The sequence below is a fragment of the Giraffa tippelskirchi genome, chromosome 1, assembly GCF_054371585.1.
Source record: "Giraffa tippelskirchi isolate mGirTip1 chromosome 1, T2T-mGirTip1v1.2.pri, whole genome shotgun sequence".
Taxonomy (NCBI): Eukaryota; Metazoa; Chordata; class Mammalia; order Artiodactyla; family Giraffidae; genus Giraffa; species Giraffa tippelskirchi.
In genome coordinates this window covers 88120352-88140827 of record NC_137275.1, presented here as the reverse complement: position 1 = coordinate 88140827, position 20476 = coordinate 88120352, and the positions used below count along the sequence as shown (strand labels likewise).

The 20476-nt window shown below is 43.2% G+C and overlaps 2 protein-coding genes across 10 annotated transcripts in view; both read left to right on the top strand.

Moving 5' to 3' along the window:
- BDH2 (3-hydroxybutyrate dehydrogenase 2) overlaps positions 1–18831 on the top strand; it is a 35809-nt gene extending 16978 nt beyond the window's left edge. For 3 of the 6 annotated variants that reach the window (XM_081483698.1, XM_081483682.1, XM_081483689.1), the window contains exons 6-10: positions 7673–7733; positions 8948–9061; positions 13936–13994; positions 14576–14668; positions 16971–18503. In XM_081483698.1, coding sequence (XP_081339824.1) covers positions 7673–7733; positions 8948–9061; positions 13936–13994; positions 14576–14668; positions 16971–17024 — 381 coding nt within the window. In that variant the 3' untranslated portion in view covers positions 17025–18503. Of the gene's footprint in view, positions 1–7672; positions 7734–8947; positions 9062–13935; positions 13995–14575; positions 14763–16970; positions 18504–18549 lie in introns of those variants that run through there. The other 3 variants (XM_081483708.1, XM_081483672.1, XM_081483670.1) reach the window with 3 other exon arrangements.
- A 1083-nt stretch (positions 18832–19914) lies between these two features.
- SLC9B2 (solute carrier family 9 member B2) overlaps positions 19915–20476 on the top strand; it is a 59952-nt gene continuing 59390 nt past the window's right edge. For all 4 annotated transcript variants that reach the window (XM_081483635.1, XM_081483645.1, XM_081483654.1 and 1 more), the window contains exon 1: positions 19915–20018. The gene's annotated coding sequence lies outside the window, so the exon portion shown is untranslated. The remainder of the gene's footprint in view (positions 20019–20476) is intronic.

Genomic DNA, 20476 nt, shown 5'->3' with positions numbered 1-20476 from the left:
ATCTCTCAGAGATGTTCATGGAGTTACACAGGGAAGAGAAGAGGGAGGGAGGAGACAGAGGTGGCCAGGAGGGGGAAAGGGGGAGTCAGAAGGGGAGAGACAGATCCAGCTAGTAATCAGTTCTCTAAGTGTTCTCCACAGCCCGGAACACACAAAGAGATTCACAGAGTTGGGTTGAGAAGAAAAGGGGGAGTGGGGAGATGGAGGCGACCTGGTGGAGAAAAAGGAGAGTTAAAAGGGGGAGAGAGAAATCAAGCCAGTGATCTCGCTCCCAGGTAAAAATGGCTACTGAAGATTGGGTTCTTGAAGATACAAAGTTGATAACAAATACTAAAAAGCAAAGATTAAAAATCTAGAGTAGAGGTTAGATTCTCAAAAATACAATATTAAAGAAAGGGGGGGGGGAAGGAAAGAACAGAAAAGAAAAAGAAAAAAAACCACCAGAGTCACAAAAATTATAAAATATACATGTATATATATATATATATATATATATATATATATGAAGTTTGCTTTAAAAATAGGGTCTTTTTTTTGCAACATAATAGTAGGTTATGAAAATTGAAGGAGTAATAGGAGACTTAAAAATAAATAAAAATAAAATAAGAAAATAAAATTAAAAAAATAATTAAAAAGTTTTAAAAACTTAAAAAATGATAATAGTAAAAACATATCTAGGACTTTCTCTGGAGCTGTTACGGACAGTGTGGGGTCAGTTCATTTTCACATAGTTCCTTGGTCCAGCTTGTACTTCTCAAGGTCTATAGGCCCCTTCCCCTGTAGTTGGTGCTAACTACAGGGTTTTAATCTGTTGCATCTGTCACTTCCAAAGTGATTCCCTTTTTCTTTTAGTTTCTTCTGTTTGCTGGTCTCTTCAGTATCTAATTTCCGCCCTGACACAAGGTGGGCGGTGGTGGTCACTTTTTTTAGTCTCACTTGTTCAGTCGTGCTGTGGGGAAGGAGGAACACTGCAAACAAATCTCACTGGCATGTGCTCACAATGATTCAGCCACACTGGGTTTGCCCCGCTCATGGCGTGTGTGCTTTCCCAGTCTACACTGCTCAGGCTCTAGGTTGCACTGCTGGGAACTGTCTGAAGCGGCCCCTGGAGTTACCTGTACTTCCCAGGTTTAAGCCACTCAAGTTCAGGTTCCTGGGTACTTCACAAAGGTGCAGACTTGGTTGAGCCTGGTTTTTGTGCCCTTCCCAGGTCCGAGCAGCTCCGGTGACCAGGATTTTGGCTAGCGCAGTCAGGGGCTGCATCTTTTTCCCTTCCCCCATCCCAGCCGCTCAGTTTTCTGTGTGTACAACGGGCACAGCTTCCCAGTTGTGCCGTGCTCTCCCCTGGGGAGCTGATCTCTGGCTGCAACCCTCTCAGCCGGTGTCAACCCTCCAGAGTCCCAAGAAGTCCTGGTTAGCAATGAGGTCTGCTTGAAGTTTGGTATAGGATGCCTCTCTGGGGCCGCAATTCCACCCTTCCGGCTCTGGCTGCCCTCGCCTGCCCATCTCCAGCGGGGAATGGGCTGGTCCGCAGCCGGCTTGCTCTGCTCAGTCCTTTGTTCTGTGAGCAGGCCTAGCGGTGTCTTAGGTTAAGGTTTTTCATGGGAAAGCTATCCCATGGTCTAGGTTGCTGTCTCAATCTAGTTCTCTCAGATTGCCCTCGGGGCATTGAGGCCCAGTCCTGACATAAAGCAGTGCAGCCCGCCCCTCCCTGCCCAGCCCCCGCTTGCTAGTTGGGGATGCACGCATCTGGGCTGCAGCTCCACTGGGAGTTGCTGTTAGGTATGTAAACCGCGGGGTTTAATTATTTATTTATTTTTCCTCCCAGTTATTTTGCCCTCTGAGATTCCAAGGCTCGCCACCGACCCACCGGAGAGAGTGTTTCCTGGTGTTTGGAAACTTCTGTGTTTTTTAAGACTCCCTTCCTGGAACGGATCTCCGTCCCTACCTCTTTTGTCTCTCTTTTTATCTTTTATGTTTTGTCCTACCTCCTTTTGAAGACTATGGGCTGCATTTCTGGGTGCCTGATGTCCTCTGCCAGCATTCAGAAGTTGTTTTGTGGAACTTGCTCAGCGTCTAAATGTTCTTTCAGTGAATTTGTAGGGGAGAAAGTCGTCTCCCTGTCCTATTCCTCTGCCATCTTAGGACCGCCTCCTGGAGTGTATTTCTTGAAGACTGATCCTTAACATAGGATCATAGGAAAAGCAGAAGCTATGGTAAAAGAGGAAACTTAGGTCAGATGGAGAAGACTGTTGCATGTGTAGGCAACACATCTGTACACCAAATGTCTGACAGACACTGGGAAGGATGTAGGTGTGAGGTACAGTAGAGCCAAAATTTAGACTTGTTAAGTGTTAACTTTTAACATATCAAATACTAACTTCCAAATTAGTGAGTTTGCCTATGAGGCAAAGCATCTTAACAATAATTTATGTGAGCCAATGACACTCATGTGTAAAAAATCCCAAGAGATATTAATGACTGGGATGAGAAATCAGAAGGAGCCACTTGTTCAAGTAACCCTAACTGACCTGACCCGGGATTTTGGAATCAGGTGTCGGAAGACCTTAGGCAGGCCTGAGCTCTGCCCCGAAGTCACCACGGGACCCGGGAGGCGACACCTGCACTCTCTCAGCATCTCTTTCTTCTGTTTAAAATGAGGGTGACAGATTCTACAATCCTTTCCAGCCGTAATTATGTTCCTTAACTATCATGCACATGTACCAGCTTAGAACTTCCCAGGGGAAGCCAGAGTTTGGAGTCTAGGCAGATTTGTAAGGTCAGGTGGTCAAAACACAGGAATAATACTGGAAATTTTTGTTCATGAATTATTATTATTGATGTTCAGTTGCTCAGTCATATCTGACTCTTTGCAACCCTGTGGACTCCAGGGTTGCTGAATAAGCATACAGAAAACCATTCCAAGACTGAAAGAGCACTGAAAAAGGAGAGAACAAATTAAAAATACTGTAAAAGGAGGTCAGCACAGAATCCAAGGCCCATCAGAAGAGAAGATCCGTTACAGCAAGGATCTGGAAGGGTCTTGGATATTTGGGGGTCTTCCTCCTTTGCTGAATCTTAGACAAGTCTCTTGCACATTGAGGTGCTGAACAGACATTTGCTGGATGAAGAAATGAATCTCGGTTGTCAGTCCGGGTGGACGTCAGGCATGGAATCACTGAAGACAAGCCAAGGTCTGCCAAATTTAGGAGCTGAGCTCTGGTCAGTGAGAGCAGAAGAGCTCGCAATAGGACTAACTAGATACAGCTAGAGGGAATCTTTATAGATCTTTGTAGCACCTGCTTGAGTCTCTGAGAAGTCAACGCTTGACAGCACTACTGTGTCTGGGCACTTCATTTTATTGTTGCACCTGCCGGAGAGGAGCATTCACAGCAAGACAGCAGGTGCTGAGCTGGTGGTGAGAAGGCAGCATGGGAGGAAGGCAAGGACTGTGGGTTCTAGAATCAGCCGGCAGACTTGGGCTGAATGCATAGTCCAAGGGTTAGAGGGCAGCATTAGCATGTCCCGGGTGACTGTATTCTGAAGTTCTGCCTGAGGAATTTATTGCATTTCAGAAGATCAGAGACTGAACTTATTCAATAGTCCATCTTTATAAATTAAACTGTGTATGTGTGTGGGTGTGCTCAATCACATTATCATGTCTGTGTCTTTGTGACCCCATGGACTGTAGCCCACCAGGCTCCTCTGCCTGTGGAATTTTCCAGGCAAGAATACTGGAGTGGGTTGCCATTCCATTTTCCAGGGGATCTTCCCCACCCAGGGATTGAACCCACGTCTCTTGTGTCTTTTTCCTGCATTGGCAGGTGGATTCTTTACCACTGAGCCACCCAGGAAGCACCAACTGGGCTACATATATTCCAGGGGCTTCCTGTGTGGCTCAGTGGTAAAGAATCCACCTGTCAATGCAGTAGACACAGGAGATGCAGGTTTGATCCACGAATTGGGAAGATCCCCTGGAAAAGGGACTGGCCACCCACTTGAGTATTCTTGCCTGGAGAATTCCACGGACAGAGGAGCCTGGTGGGCTTCAGTCCATGGAGTCACAAAGAGTCAGACATAACTAAGTGGCTGAGCATGCACAGCACATGTATTCCATGTATATTAAAAATGGATTGTGTATTTCAATTACACCTCGATGAAACTGGGAAAATTAATTAAAGTAGGTTATGTTATTTGCTAAAATGGATAAGAAAATAATTTTAAGGCTTAGTTTTCAGCACTGTTATACTTTGCTAATTTTCCTCGTCTTTTATTATGAGGACTCCTCTTTATTATATAGACACACAAGTTGGGTTAAATATTTTCTCTTTCTGCCACCTTGACCTCATTGGGTATCCTTTTAGTCCATCCAACATAAGACCTTACAGTTATTTCAGACTTTCTGCTCTTAAGTACAGTTAGTAGCTAAGTATCAAAACAGAAAGTAAGAACTCCAGAAGGAAACATAGAATCTTGGCAAACTCATGTCTGGGTCATTGAACCATTCGCCTTCTCCATTCCTCACCTCTTTGAAAGCTGCCGGAGAAACTTGCCCCAACGGAAGTGATTTTTTTCTTAGAGCCTTTACACTGCCTACGGAGATGCCTCCCTCGTAGAAACTTTGTGTACTTGCCAGGACAGAGCATGTCCTGGTTTTCCTTCCTGTGTTCTCCATCTCCCCCAGCACTTATTCTGACTCTTCACCATCTCCTCCATGTTCCTTACAGTCATCCCCATACCCTCTGATTTCAATAAGTTAGTGCCCAATTACCACCAAAATCTTGACTTTCTCTGCCCACTGATGCGGAATAAATAAGTACAGAGACAGAGCTCGGAGAAAGGAGGAAAATGGCTTTAATCCCCAGTGGGCCAAGAGGAGAACACAGCAGGCTACTACCTCAAGAACTCTGCCCCCCACGTGCGGAATCTGAGGGGATCATATCGATTGGGCTCACAGTTTGGGGTATGTGATAAGGAGTGAAGTAGTGAGAGTGTTGCATTCTTCTTCTTGTTTCAAAACAGTCAGAGCTGGCATCAGGTAGCCCATAATTGGGCCTGGCAGTCCAGTAATTAGGTCCATTTGTCTGTGGTTTATCATACTGGGGCCCTCTTTTGAAATGCAAAAAGCTACAAGGGGTAATCTGCAAAAGAAGGGGGAAGGTAAGCACCTGGTCCTTGATGTAATTTACATAAAGTTAAGGGGCACTAGGCGCAGTTTGTAATTTACATAGTCTCTGGTTAGTTTTGTGAGATACAGATAGTAACTGTTAAGGTTAAGCTGAGAGTGATTAACTCTTTCAGGCCCGTTTATGTTTCTTCTCTAGTCTGGTCACTGTTTCTTTTACTTTCCTTGTTCTCAGCAGAGGAAAATCTTCATTTCTGTTTTTGCTGCAACACCCATTAGACAGGAATTCTCTCCAACTCTCACTTCTTCCCCCTCAAACATTCATGGGTGGGTACCCATGTGAATCTGCCTTGCAGTGCAGGAGACCTGGGTTCGATCCCTGGGTCGGGAAGACCCCCTAGAGAAGGAAACGGCAACCCACTCCAGTATTCTTGCCTGGAGAATCCCATGGACAGAGGAGCCTGGTGGACTACAGTCCATGGGGTCACGAAGAGTCAGACACAACTGAGTGACTAACACTTTCACACTACCCATGCCCTTGCACAGATGTGTATCTCTTGAAAACATACATATGTCTTTTAATTAAGTATAAGTTCCTCTGAGAACATTTTTAATTCATAGCAGCTTTTTTCACCGGTGTACCCTTTTAGGTCTGGGGCAGAGCTCAGCCGTCTGCCCTTGAACCTAGCACCTCACAAAGTTTTGATTTATTAAGTGTACTGACTAGCTGCTGGGAACCCTCTCTAGGAAGACAAAACAGCCACACAGCCTCCTCTTAAGACCTTCACACTTTCCATGGGGGATTCTGATGGAGGTATTGTTGGGTAACACCACCTTAGATGGAGTGGGGGGTACAGCCCCCCACTGCAGGCAGCCAGGTCCCAAGTCCTATCCAGGTTACCTCGACGGTCTCCACTTCTGTTGCCTACAGACATCTCTGGTCTCTACCCTTCAGCCGTGTCCGACTCTGCGACCCCATGGACTGCAGCCTACCAGGCTCCTCTGTCCATGGGATTCTCCAGGCAAGAATACTGGAGTGAGCTGCCATTTCCGACTCCAGGGCATCTTCCTGACCTAGGGATCGAACCTGTGTCTCCTACACTGGTAGGCAGATTCTCTATCACTGAGGCATCTCCTTTCCTAAATCCCTGCATCATCTTCCAGTGATTCCCTGTCCATGAGGCCAGGGTAATTTTTGTAACCTGCAAATCTGAGCACGCCACTCCCCTCTGCATTAAACCCCTCATTGTCTCCACCGCCTTGCCTTCAGGTTTAAACCCAAATTCCTAAATTTAGCCCCTTTGGCCTCTGCAGCCTCCTTCCTCCCAAATTATGTGTTCCAGCCGCACCCATCCCTTCCTCCCACTTCTGTGATAGAGTCTTTATACAGATGATTTACTGTCCTCAAAATACCCTTTTCTTTTTCTAACTAATATTCTAGCTTTCAAAACATCAGCCATACTCTGCGTGCCCCTCAACCTAGGCTGATTCCTTCTCTCCACACCCCACTCCTTCTCTGTGTCAGACTCTGCTGTCGCTGGCTGCAAGTTGTATTGGCCACTTGGATCAGACTGGTAGTTCCACAGGCAGGCAGGGACTGAGTCGTCTGTCTTTGAATCTCTGGTCGTGACTCTGTACCTGACCACAGTAGGTATTCAACAAGAATGTGATAAATGGTAAGAGTTTTCCATCAGGAACACACAGTAACGTTAACATTCATCAGCCTTTCATTTAGCTCAGGGTCCCTTCTTGGTCTTGCTGATGCTCTTGTGCCCCAGGAAGGCAGTAACCCCTTGAGTAAAGTTCCTGCCAATGTGTACACAGGCCGTCAGTTCCCAGCAGTGACTGGGTGAGACCGTTAAGTCTGCTTCACGGTGCTTAATGTTAACAGTTAATAAGGTAGCTCTGCAAACTATAAGTAAATGTACATCTTTTAGTTTGGGCTTCCTTCGTAGCTCAGTTGGTAGAGAATCTGCCTGCAATGTGGGAGACTGGGGCTCGATCCCTGGGTCGGGAAGATCCCCTGGAGAAAGAAATGGCAACCCACTCCAGTATTCTTGCCTGGAGAATCCCATGGACAGAGGAGCCTGGAGGGCTACAGTCCACGGTGTCGCAAGAGTCGGACACAGCTTAGCAACTAAATCACCACCACCACATCTTTTAGTTTAGTTCTTATTTTTGGCTGTGCTGGCTCTTTGTTGCTGCAGGGGCTACTCTATAGTCACTGCACACAGGCTTCTCATTGAAGTGGCTTCTCTTGTTGCGGGACACGGTAGGCTCTAGCTCACGTGGGCTTCAGTAGTTGCAGCTCCCGGGCTCTAGAGCACAAGCTCAGGAGTTGCTGTGCACAGGTTTAGTTGCTCCACTGCATGTGGATTATTCCCAGATCAGAGATCGAATCCACATCTCTTGCATTGGCAGGTGGATTCTTTACCACTGAGCCACCAGGAAAGCACCACATGTACATCTTTTAAAGAGATAGAATTTTTAACTTGCAGAATAACATGTTTTGGGGTTTTTTTTTTTGTCTTTGTTTTGTTTTGGCAGATGCTGGCTCAGAAATCTGGCAACATTATCAACATGTCCTCTGTGGCTTCCAGCATCAAAGGTAGGCGTGTCTTCCTCTGGGAATCATGACCCATGGACTGATACATCTTCAGGAGCTTAAGAGTTTGGGGAACAAGCATAGCAGAGATCATGTAACCCACACATGAGTTCAAAACTGCTTTTTTTAAAACTGGAATTAAGGACTAAGCCTTTTGCCTTAAATGTGAACCAATCATAGAACTAAAGTCTGCTTGCTTTGCCCTCCCTTTTTTTCCTTCTAAATGGATATGGAAATGAAGATCAAAATGGGAGAAGGAAGCATTTATCCATTTAATTAATCAAAAAAGATGTCCTGAACATCCACTAGATGCCCCAGACCCCAGAGAATCCACAGCCCCAAAGGGGGGTGGAGAGAGATGGGAAAACACACGTCTTCTGCAGCGTGGTAGGGTTATAACAGAGCTTTGCTCAGAGTGCCGTCGCGATACCAGAGACAGAACTCTGCCTGTGGATTGGGGAGAGCTGCACAAAGACGTGCGGTCCAGCCCTGAATGAGAGGTCAAGCTGCAGGGCCAGACTGCGATGCAGACATGGAGATGATGCATGATGGTACAGGTGGATTTTCAACTTTAGAATGAAGGAGCTACTGCTGAGATAACATTCCTTCTTTCAGCAAGGATACACAGTAAGCCCTTCTGGGAGAAGAATACAAAGAAATAGGTTTGTTTGAGTTGTGTTTTGTTTCACTTTGATTTATTCTAGTTGTTTGTTTTGGTTTTTTTTTTTTTTTGGAATCCACCTAAGGGTTCTACCAACTGATGACGAAAAGCTAAGGCTACAGCTCTCACTTAAATGTAGCATCTCAGCACAGAAGTCTCACCTGAATTGTGCCGACAATGTTACTATTTCCCCAGATTCAGAAACTAACCCTATTAATGGAGAAGAACTGATATCACTTTTTTAAAAGGGTGGAGTGTGAGAAAGCAGGACAGTGGTCTCCTGCTTCCTAAAGGAGACTGTGCTTTTTATTTCTTCTTCCCCTCCTTCTCAGATACGACATGCCCTGGTGGCTCAGTGATAAAGAATCTGCCTGCGATGCAGGAGACCCAGTGTCCATCCCTGGGTTGGGAAGATCCCCTGGAGGAGGGCATGGCAACCCACTCCAGTATCGTTGCCTGGAGAATCCCATGGACAGAGGAGCCTGGCGGGCTAGAGTCCATGGGGTCGCAGAGGGTCAGACACTACTGAGCGACTAACACTTGGTTTCCTTCTCAGGGGTTGTGAACAGGTGCGTGTACAGCACAACCAAGGCAGCCGTGATCGGCCTCACAAAGTCCGTGGCTGCAGACTTCATCCAGCAGGGCATCCGGTGCAACTGTGTGTGTCCAGGTGAGCTGGGCACTGTGGGACCGTGAACTTGTCCTTTCTGACCTCCTGGCTGCCACTCTGAAAGGTGCCTATGTAGGCTAGTTTACCACATGTTATGTTGTCACTGGGCAAAGCTCAAAAGAAAAAGAGCCTAAGCTAATAGAGACACAGATGTAGGGAACAAACCTATGGACACCACAGGGAAGAAAGCAGAATGGGCCAAATTGGGAGATTGGGATTGACATATATATATACTACTATGTATAAAATAGATGGCTAATGAAAACCTATCCTATAGCACAGGGAAGTCAACTCACTGCTCTGTGGTGACCTGAATGGGAAGCAAATCCAAAAACGAGGGCATATATATATACGTGTAGCTGATTCACTCTGCAGTATAGCAGAAACAGACACAGCAGTGTAAAGCAACTATACTCCAGTATAAAATAATAAAATTTTTAAAAAGAGAAAAAAAAAGAGGCTAGGGTTATTAAGATACTAGTCCAACAGTAAGTTGGGAATAAGATCCTAAGTCATTAGGAACAACCTGCAGATGTGTTAAAAAGCAAAATTCAACCAAGTAAATTTGAAAATCTAATTGGCTGTATTCAGTGATTCTAAATCAAGTGGCATCCTGTTTAGCAACTAGATGGATGCTCCAAGGAGTTCTATACAAATGGAAAGTTTTTATAGAAAGGAGGATGGGGCAAGGAAGTCATTGGCAAAAGAAAAGAAAAGGATTTTCTAGGCTGTGTGCGTGTTAAGTTGCTTTAGTCGTGTCCGACTCTTTGGAACCCTAAGGACTGTAAGCCTGCCAAGCTCCTCTGCCCATGGGATTTTCCAGGCAAGAGCAGTGGAGTAGGTTGCCATTTTCTCCTCCAGGGGATCTTTCCAGCCCAGGAATTGAACCCAAGTCTCTTATATCTCCTGCAATTGGCAGGCAGGTTCTTCACCACTACGCCACCTGGGAAGCCCTATTCTAGCCTAAGACTTCTTAAAAAAGAAGTCCTCCTAAAAAGGGAGGAGGGGATGGCATGAATTTTATCATACAGATTGCCTCTTCCTCTGGGGGGATAGAGGGCCCACGAGGCCAATTACCTCACTGGGTGCTGACCAGAAAATTCCAGACTGGTTCATTAAGATTCCATTTCTGGTAAAGACTGAAACTGCAGTTAGGTTAGGCATTAAATACAGGTTTGGTATCATGGGCTTTAGCACAAATGATGCCATTTTGATTTAACAAATGCAAAGTGTTTAAATGCTACTTGTGTGGATGGGGGCCATTCTAAACCCTGTGATTAAGAGTCATAACTGGCCTGGGCTTGGTGTTTTGAAAGCAGGCCAGGATGATCTTGTCAGAGGAAAGGTGAAAAGTAGACTGTACTCCCAGGACAGCAGGAAGAAAAAGGAGCCTTCGGACACAGGGAGCCACTGAGTCAAGTCAATCACCTGGGGTGGCCCATAAACAAAAAGGAGAGATTAACACCTTCCTTTATGCTATAAAGAGGGGGTCAGCAAACCGTGGTCTGCAGACCAGATCTGACCCACCACCTCTTTTGTAAACACAGTTTTATTGGAACACATCCCACTCAGTTTGTTTCTGTACTGGTTAAGTCTGCTTTCATGCTGAAGTTAAAGTTGAGTAGTTGTAACAGACCAAATGGTTCTCAAAGCTAAAAATACTTCCTATCTCACTTTTGACTAAAAAGTATGCTGGCCCCTCATGTAAAGGAAAGGAGAAAAGGAGAAATTATTATTAGTAGAAAGGACATTTATGTTTATACTATACAGCAGTCTATTAAGCGTGCAATAGCAGTGTGCCTAAAAAAACAATGTGTATGTCTTAATTCAAAAACATTTTATTGCTAAAAAATGCTAACCATCATCTGAGTCTTCAGTGAGTCATTATCCTTTTGCAACAGTAATATCATAGATCACTGATCACAGATGGAGGACGGTTCCCTCCCACAGAAGAAGGAGGTGACATATGTATACCTTTGGCTGATTCATGTTGATATTTGGTAGAAACCAACACAATTCTGTAAAGCAGTTATCTTTCAATTAAAAAATAAATTAATTAAAAAAATGAATACAGTAATAATGAAAAAGTTTCAAATATTGCAAGAATTACCAAATGTGACACAGAGACATGAAGTGAGCAAATGTTATTGGAAAACTGCTGCCAGTAGACTTACTCAAAGAAGCATTGCAAAGACCTTCAGTTTGTAAGAAATGCAGTGCTTGTGAAATGCAGTCAAGCAAAGTGCAGTAAAATGAGGTCTGCCTGTTCAGGGTGCTGAAGAGGAATTACCAACTTCCTCTCTGAAACCAAATTCAGTATTGCATGTCCATAATCAAAGTTTCTCTTCATAGTTCACAACTGCTTGGGGGGTGGGGAGGAGAAACATTTCACAATTACCCGTGGGACCTTTCCAAACCCGAGGGGCACGCCAGATTTCAGGGAAGGAGTTGATGGGGAACACTGTGTATGGTTTGGAAAGCAACACAGGGGATTCTGATGTCATCCTTCATGGTCTCCCCTGCGTTGAAAACCACTGACTTATTAGATAAAAGGGGTGAAGCTACCAAGTAACCTTCGAGCTACAGAATTTCCATGATTGAAGTGTTCTGTTTAACTTTTCTTGGACTAATAAGGTAAACTTAAGTAACACTAGCCAAAAGGAGGATCAGGACTCCCTGGCAGTCCAGTGGCTAAGACGCTGCTCTCCCATTGCAGGGGGCCCAGGTTTGATCCCTGGTCAGGGAACTAGGTCCCACATGTCTCAACTGAAGATGCTATGTGCCACAACTAAAACAAATAAATAAACGAATGTTGTTTTAAGAAAAGAAAGAGGAGGATCTGACAGGAGAGACACAGTTTTGCTAGGTTTTAACATACACACTGGTGATATTGTTGGCTATTCTTGGTGCCCTTTACCCAATGGAATAAAATGTCTAATGATTTGGAAAATGTGGTTGTTTTAAAGCTGGACTTTTTGGAAGACTGGAAAATATATCCTCACGCTCTCTGGGACAGGGAACTAGCTTTGACTCACTGAGCCAGTCACAGAAGAAAATGTGACAAGGAATGAGAGTCTGGGATGGTACTGATGGTAGAGTCGCAATGCTTCAACACCAGACTGGTGCGGACGATGGCATGGTGCGTCAGTCTGTGCCGGGACTCGGCGGAGTCAGGTGACTGTGGAATCCAGTGAGAGGACTAGGCTTGCCTCTCAGCCTTCACGTGTTAGTTGCTCAGTTGTGTCCAGCTCTTCGACCCCATGGACTGTAGCCCATCAGGCTCCTCTGTCCATGGAATTCTCCAGGCAAGAAATACTGGAGTGGGTTGCCATTTCCTTCTCCAGGAGATCTTTCTGACCCAGGGATCGAGCCCGGGTCTCCCGCATTGCAGGCAGATTCTTTACCGTTTGAACTACAAAGGAAACCCTTAGTCATTAATATCGGTCACATGTAAGATATGGTGCGCATCTGCCCCAGTGGGCAGCAAGAATTTTGAGGCGGTGTCTTGAGCACACCGTTGGTAGAATTGTGGACTCTGAGGAGGCTGTTGATGAGGGAAGTGAGGAAAATACCATCGGAAATTGGATACAAAGAGATTTTTGTTACGTGGTTTAAGAAATTTCATCAACACTATTGCCAGCAGTAACTGTGAAGGGTGGAAAACATTCCTGATGAGCCAGGCGATGTAGCCAAGGCAGCAGCCACCCAGCCTGTGGAAGGTTCCGCCTGCTCACAGTGAAATGTGAGAGCAGAGAGACAAGCTAAGGACAGGGCTGTTGAACAGCAAGAAGCCAGGATTTTTAGATTTCGAAGATTGCCAGCCTCTCCAGAGAAATGGCAAATGATAATAAAATTGAGATTCTGGTTTTGAAGGAGGGAGATAAATTGAGAGATTGGGATTGACATACACACACTACTCTATATAATATAGGTATCTAATGAGGACCTACTGTAGAGTACAGGGAACTCTCAAGACTCTGTAATGGCCTATAAGGGAAAAGAATCTAAAAAAGAATGGATATATGTACATGTATAATAGACTCACTTTGCTGTACACCTGAAACTAACACAACATTGTAAATCAGTTATACCCCCATAAATATTTTAAAAAGAAAGAAATTGCTTCCGGGCAAATGTCAAATCTGTGACACACCCAGGAGCGTGGTCTAAGGACGGACCTGAGGCTATGACTGTGAAATCATTTTTTATGACTTTAGAAGGATCATGTGGTCCTCCTGGAGTACTGTCAGCAGAAGAAAGGCCCTGTAAAGAGAATTTGCAGATCACAGAAGTTAACAAAAATGCCTGGGAACTTGTTCTGTAAGGAATGTGAACTAAGTGGTATTTAAAAAAAAAAATTTTTTTAATTCATTTATTTATGGCTGTGCTGGATCTTCATCGCTGCTCACAATTTAAACATTTTTAGTCATTTTTATTTTTCTTGTTTTAATTAAAATGATTTAAAGTTATATTTTTTTGATGAGAAATATGAAACAATGGTTAAAATAGGAATTTGAAACCAATGAGAATTTCAAGATAATGAGGAAAATGTAGAGCCACCTAAGTTATCCGTAAAGTATCATGTGAATGTGATGAGACCAAAGTACATCCTGGGGATGCTTCACCGAGAGTCCCTGCCTAGTATGACAAAGAAGAATAGCTTGTATTTTTGAAAAATCATAGAAACGTTATTAAATAAGTTATAAGACTGTTAAATAAAAGGACAGACAGGTAGAGGGGAAATTGTCACTCCCAGTCATGAAGAAAAATTTCACTGATCATTGAATGATATGGAAAGTGAGTTTAAAGTTTAATTGCCAATTTCTTTTTCAGTCTAAGTAAGTAACCAAGCTGAATGCCCTCCTTTTATTTAGGAACAGTTGATACCCCATCTCTGCAAGAAAGAATACAAGCCGGACCAAATCCTGAAGAGGTATAGCTACTGTTTTAAATGTTTAAATCCTGTGGTTTAAAAAAATGCCCGTTCCTTACCTAGAGTAGACAAATCCATAGAGACAGAAAAGTTGAAGGGTGGTTGCTAGGGGGTGGGAGAAAGTGGGTCAGAAGTTGTTTAATGGGTATAGAGTTTCAGTTTTGCAAGATGAAAAGAATTCTGGAGATTTGTGCCACAGTAATGTGAATGTACTTAACACTGCTGAACTGTACACTAAAATTGGTTATGATGGTAAATTTATATTATGTGCATTTTACCACATTTTAAAAAAACATAAAAATGCCCTCTTCTTTAGTACTAACTTTCTGATCCGTCACGGTGTCTATAGGTTTTATTATAAAACAAATAGTTTGAGTAGCTTGGAAGTTACCATAGTCCTGTTTGGTCCACAGTTAATGATATTATCAATAATGATATTGTCTGTATCCAGTATCATGCGTACTTAATCAAGTCAGCAGTTCCTTTGTAGATTCCTCTTGCCTTTGACCTCCTAAAGGTGTTACAGGTGCATTAATAGTTCAGCTCACATCACTGATGTCCGATATGGTTTCTGGTTACAGGCACTGAGCGATTTCCTGAAGAGACAGAAAACAGGAAGATTTGCAACTGCAGAAGAAGTAGCCCTGCTCTGCGTGTACTTGGCCTCCGATGAAGTAAGCACTGTTCCTCCCAGAGGGTTCATTATCCTCAATCAAATTTGGCCACAATTTGCTGATCAAAATAACGTAATTTAGGAAGTGATCACAGGTAGGTGCTAAGATGTTGCATTTACAAAGTAGGGATAGGTGCTGATTTAATTTGCTCGACATTAAGGCCACTTTGACCTCAGCCACCAACTCGTCCTCAGTCAGCTTTACATGTCACTAAATCTGATAGCAAATGAAGCGGTGAAGGATTGAAAAAAAATAAAAACTGCTCAATTTAATTAAAATTAAAATGCTCAATTTTATCATTCTTTTCAAAAATTACCAACTTGTGAAACAATGTAATGATTAAGCAGCGATTTAATGTAAATCAAACCAGTGAACCTCCAAAATTGTGAGAGCTTCAGGTAAAATGGGGAAAAGGTAAATCAGATTTGTGTCCAGGAGACAAAGAATTACCATCTGGTGCTTTCAGTTTTATTAGTGATTTGTTTAGAAGAATCCCCCTACATCCTCCTTTTTTCCCCTGTGAATTCTTACTTGTTTATATTCATGTATGGAAATTCATAGTTCTGTCTCTTTCCACTTTGCATGTATTTAGTAACCAGTTTCTTCCTGATTGGCTGCTGTATATTTTGTGTGTGTATGTGTGTGTGTGTTACTCGCTCTTTCCAACCCCAAGAACTGTAGCCTCCATCCGTAAGATTCTCCAGGCAAGAATACTGGAGAGGATAGCCATGCCCTTCTCCAGGGGATCTTCTAAACCCAGGGATTGAACCCAGATCTTCCGCATGGCAGGCAGATGCTTTAGCATCTGAGCCACCAACGACATACAGTTGTGAAAACAGAAACTTTTTTGTTAGAAATATTTCTTATAAGGTATAGAGCACAAGAACATCCCCTGTGTTTTATGCCTTTGAGTAATAACCAACCAGGAAACTAAAAGAAGAAAAGCGGGGGTAGGTGGGAGTGAGGAGGTATGTTACTGATCAGTCATTATTTCCTGAATGAAACTTGTACACATCCGGTAGTTGGTGAATGTGACAAATGCACAGGTTGAAATGTTTTAGTGACAGAGCAGTGACTACTTCTCAGAACTATTTATAGCAGTTTTTCGTAGCTGAGAAAACTGCTGGACAGATTGTGATGGAACCAGTATATTGACTTTTTTGACTTCTCTGAATCTGTATCTTCAGAAAAGCTCATTTGATCTGTGGGTACTGCTGATAAGCTAAATTGCCCTGATTTAGCCAGAGCTTAGGTTAGCAAATATTTGGGAACACTCTGGCTTGAAATATACAACAAAAGGACCTTTGTCCTTTTAAAAAGATCCTGAAGGGTCCATATGTAATCAAACAGCCTGCCTTTTAAAAAAAACTTAGAGAAACTGGGGAGTGTTTCTTGGTAGAGTGACTACTAACCCACTCATTTATCTAAATACTTTATATGCTTAGTTTTCATATATCGTACTTTACAACACTCTGTACTCCTGTTATGATGTCTTTTCCTTCCTACCTCTTCCATTATTTTAGGCTTCAGATGTATTTAAAACTAAGAGCACAAATTTGAGTCTTGATTATCCATTATCCAAAGGTTTAAGTTAAAATATTTCTGAATCTCTACCACAAGAATCACTTCAGCTTTAGTTCTTTGGAAAAGTAAAAATTCTATGGGAAAAAAAACCCAGTAATTTTTAAACTCCTTTAGTTTTGTACAGATTTAGATGTCTGAAACTAGTATAAATTGTTTTCTTTGTTAATAGATTATAGTAATTATTACTCATATACATTTAAAAAATACATTTAGTGTGATTCAGTTCCTGGAATTAGCCATGTATATTGATTGATTAACTAAATGTACATCTTTTTAAACAAAGTTCTGTTTGATGATTGACATGACCTTTTTATGACTGACACACTTGATGATGTTCAAAAGTTTATTAGTGGCATAAAACTCAGCTAGTTTAGAATACTTCTGAGTTTCAAAATGAAAAGGCACTATTTTAGCCTATGCTTTATCCTAATTCAGGGAATGGCTCTGTATCACAGAATTTAATTTTCTGATTCTGATACCAAACACTCTTAGAATGTGACAGGTACTCAGACACCAGCAAGAGTCCAGTTAGCCCCGGATCATGAGAACACTCAGCAGTTTTAAATCATCTGGAATTTAATTCAGATTTTTCTAATTTCTCTTTGTTAAGTGAGACTTCCTAGTACTGTGAGAATAAACTGTTTAGCTGTCTCGGTCAGGAAAACTGAAGAAACACAACCTGGTTAACTGTTCCGTCTCCTTGTGTTTATCACTGCAGTCTGCATACGTCACAGGCAATCCTGTTATCATTGATGGAGGCTGGAGTTTGTGATTTCAGTCAGGGTCTCCTTGCTGGGAAGGCGGGCCCTTCCTGTCCACAGTGAACCTGCTTACGAAGAAAACTCACCCATCCTCTCTTTCCAATTAACAGCAAATTAATGAAAACAAGACCTTTTGATGATGTCATTGTTCACAAGAGTCTGAGTTTTTAAATACATTAATCTCTTTCTAGTCTGTTATGAAATCACTGTAGATTGGTGAGATAATGAACTCACTGCAAAAAGAATATTTAAGACTAAGCCTCAATTTGTAAGCATATAAAAATTAAAATGTGAATATGAAGAAAAAAAGTTTGTTTTTTTTAAATGGTATTCATTTCTATTTTATTTCTATTTCACAACATTCAGATATTTTTGTACAGTTCTGCATTGGTCTATATGTGGGTACTCATTTTAAAATTTTACACTATTATAGATGAACGCCACAGGTATAAAGAAATTTGGCCTCAGTAACCAACACTTAGAGGGTTTTAGGTTCAGGACTACATATTGTTGATCTGTTATGTAAAAGAAAAATAATCATAGATATTTATACTTAATGGATGCCATCACTTTTCTTAGTACCTTTTTTAGTCTAACTGAAAAGTTTTTGTTAAAAAAAGCAATATTTGACATGGGCATAATAAACATACAGTTAACTAACAGTATTTCCAGTTTGAGGGATCTTTTTTAGATTAAGTATAGATTTCCTCACCAAATTCTGACATAGCAGATAAGAGAACATGAGACTTACAAATAGTTTCTGCATGAATAAATAGAAATGAATTATATAACAAGAAACAAACAAAACTAAAGAAAATAAACATTTCAATATAAATCCATAGAAAATAATTCTATAACATACTACTAGGGAGAAGGTTTTTCCTGTTCTTTTAGTTTTAGAGTTTTATGTTTGTGCTTTATTTGTTGTTAGCTCAGAAGACCAAATGATATGTATGATGCACTTACAGATCTCAGTAAATGAGCAGTGATTCTTAATCTTTTGTCTTATAACTGTAATATTAACAAAGAAAATTTTGAAACAGACAATAACAGGTTAAATAAAGGTTAAAATTGTATGTATGAAGCAGAACATGCAGCTGATGAGGGTGAGTTAAACCTGACAGCAAGGGATATTTTGACTAGCCTGCCTGAAGAGTCCACTGATTATAAGATTTGCTTTAGGGGTCTGGTCCAGGTATTCCACTACTGGAGCACATATAGCTTGGTTTTTTACCTAGACCCCAGGTCATCCAATTTATCTTGGATTTTAGTTTTCTGCTTTGTAAAATTACAGCATTAAGACAAATGACTTGGGTTTCTTTTGATGTAATGTAATCAGAATGTTATAACTTACTATCAAGTGAAGTAAAGGAACAATTGAAGCTTTTAAGTATGTTACGAACTATCTACTTAATGCTCTGAGCCAGTATACATTATATGTAAGCTATGAAAACATGAATCTAAATAAATACATGATGAATACTACAAAATGGTTCCAAACATTAACAAATGCTCCCTCGGATTTTGTTTTCTCAGAGATAACTATAAGCATGCATGCCTACTCAGTTGTTAAGTCCTGTCGGATTCTTTGTGACCCCATGGACTGCAGCCTGCCAGGCTCCTCTGTCCATGGGATTTTCCAGGCAAGAACACTGGAGTGGTTGCCAGTCCCTCCTCCAGGGGATCGCCCCCACCCAGGGATTGAACCTGTGTCTCCTGTATTGCAGGCAGATTCTTTACCACTGCACCACCTGGAAAACTCACAACTGTAAACTATAGAACATTATAAACAATAAAAAAGCAAAAACTTGCCCAAAAGTTCAATGTTCTCCAAAGCTGTGCTAATCAAATTGGGTGATACATCAATGATCACGCGATTGAAAGAAAAGGAAAAATATATTTCATTCCTGTGGTAAGAGGAAGCTGGGTGTCACAGGAAACTTTTGCAAGCTTTCAGAGAGTAAGAGTTCGTTTAGGAATATAGTCACTTTAGATGCTTATTAGATGGAATCTGGGTTCATCCTTCTCTCTGTGAGGGCCTAAGTAAGAAGAATGAATGGTTTCTGGCTGTTGGAGATTAAAATTGTCCGTTGCTTAAAGGAGTGAAAAACGGGTAAGACAATTTTATTTCCGAAAGAAATAATTACCCTGAAAGGGGCACAGGCGCATATACACACAATTAGTTGAGAGAGAAGGGGGAGGAAAAGATAGAAGAAAGGAAATCACGGAAATAAAAGGCAGGATTAAATGGATGCTGATTTGGAACGTAAAAATCGGAAACAACACAGCAAGAAGGGCAAGTGTTAAAGAAGCCGTAAGAGGGAGAGGACAAGTCTTTCATCCACTTAATCGGTCATCTGGACAGAGGTCCACCCGCCCCACCTAAGAAGACACTTCTAAACAATACAACTAAAAAGGTAGAGTGAAAATCCAGAATGTAGATGGAAATGCTAAACCAGCAATAGGTTGCGCGGGCCGCACCCCCGACTCCGCGAGCGGCAGCGCTGCGCGTCCTCGCCCAGGAGCTCGTCATCGCCGGGGTCGGCGCACGCTGGGCCGCCAACCCGCGGCTTCCCAGGGAGACGCGATCGCCCTGTCCCCAGTGGCCAGAGAGGCCGCCAACCGCGCGGCGCCGCTCCTGGGTCCCGGGGTGTGGACTTGCGGTTCGCCGGACCCAGAGCAAAGCCGCGCAAACGCGCCCTGCGGCCCCAAACCCGCAGAGGACGCCTGGAACGGCCGCTCCTGAACCCCAACCTGTGCGGGCTCCCTGTGGGGTCCACCAAGCCAGCGCCCGGCCTCCTTCCCGGGACCGCCCTCGCCGCGGGCGGGGAGGGGATGGATGGGCGGGGCCGCGCACCCCCGCTATCTGAAATAACTGCAGCCTCCGGAGCCGCCTGGGGCGATGCGCCACCCGGAAACCCGCTCCACCGGGCTCCCCCGCAGACCTGCGAGCCCCTTTTGTAATCTACCGGGCTGAGCCGGGTGCCGGAGCCGGAGAGCGCGAGGTGAGTACCCCCTGGAGGGCAGTGAGTGTAAATTAAAGCGGCGCCAAGGCTGCAGCTTTGTGCCGGGCCGGAGGCCGGGAGCGAGCGCCCTGCGCCTTCTGGTTGTACGCGGCGTGGAGGCTGGCTGGCTGGCTGGCTGTGTGTGTCTGTCTACCGTTGTTGTTACTGGAGTAAGTTTTTCTTGTTTGTCTTTGTTTTTGTTCTCAGATCCACCAGATGTTGTCGGGGGTGCTAACCTAGGTTAGCCCCCCTGATGTGCTGAGACTAATCAGATCCTGCTGATTGGGGAATATAAATAAGCCCCTGCTCAGAGCTCACGCTGAGTCTGTGGCTGTATTTTACTTATCAGGCATCAGCTTCTTATGGCATCCTTGTAATCTCACCCTGGACTCTGGTGTGTTTTGTTGCACCAAAAGACTAATAGCGGGAAGACACCACTAACTTTAGCATCCCATCGA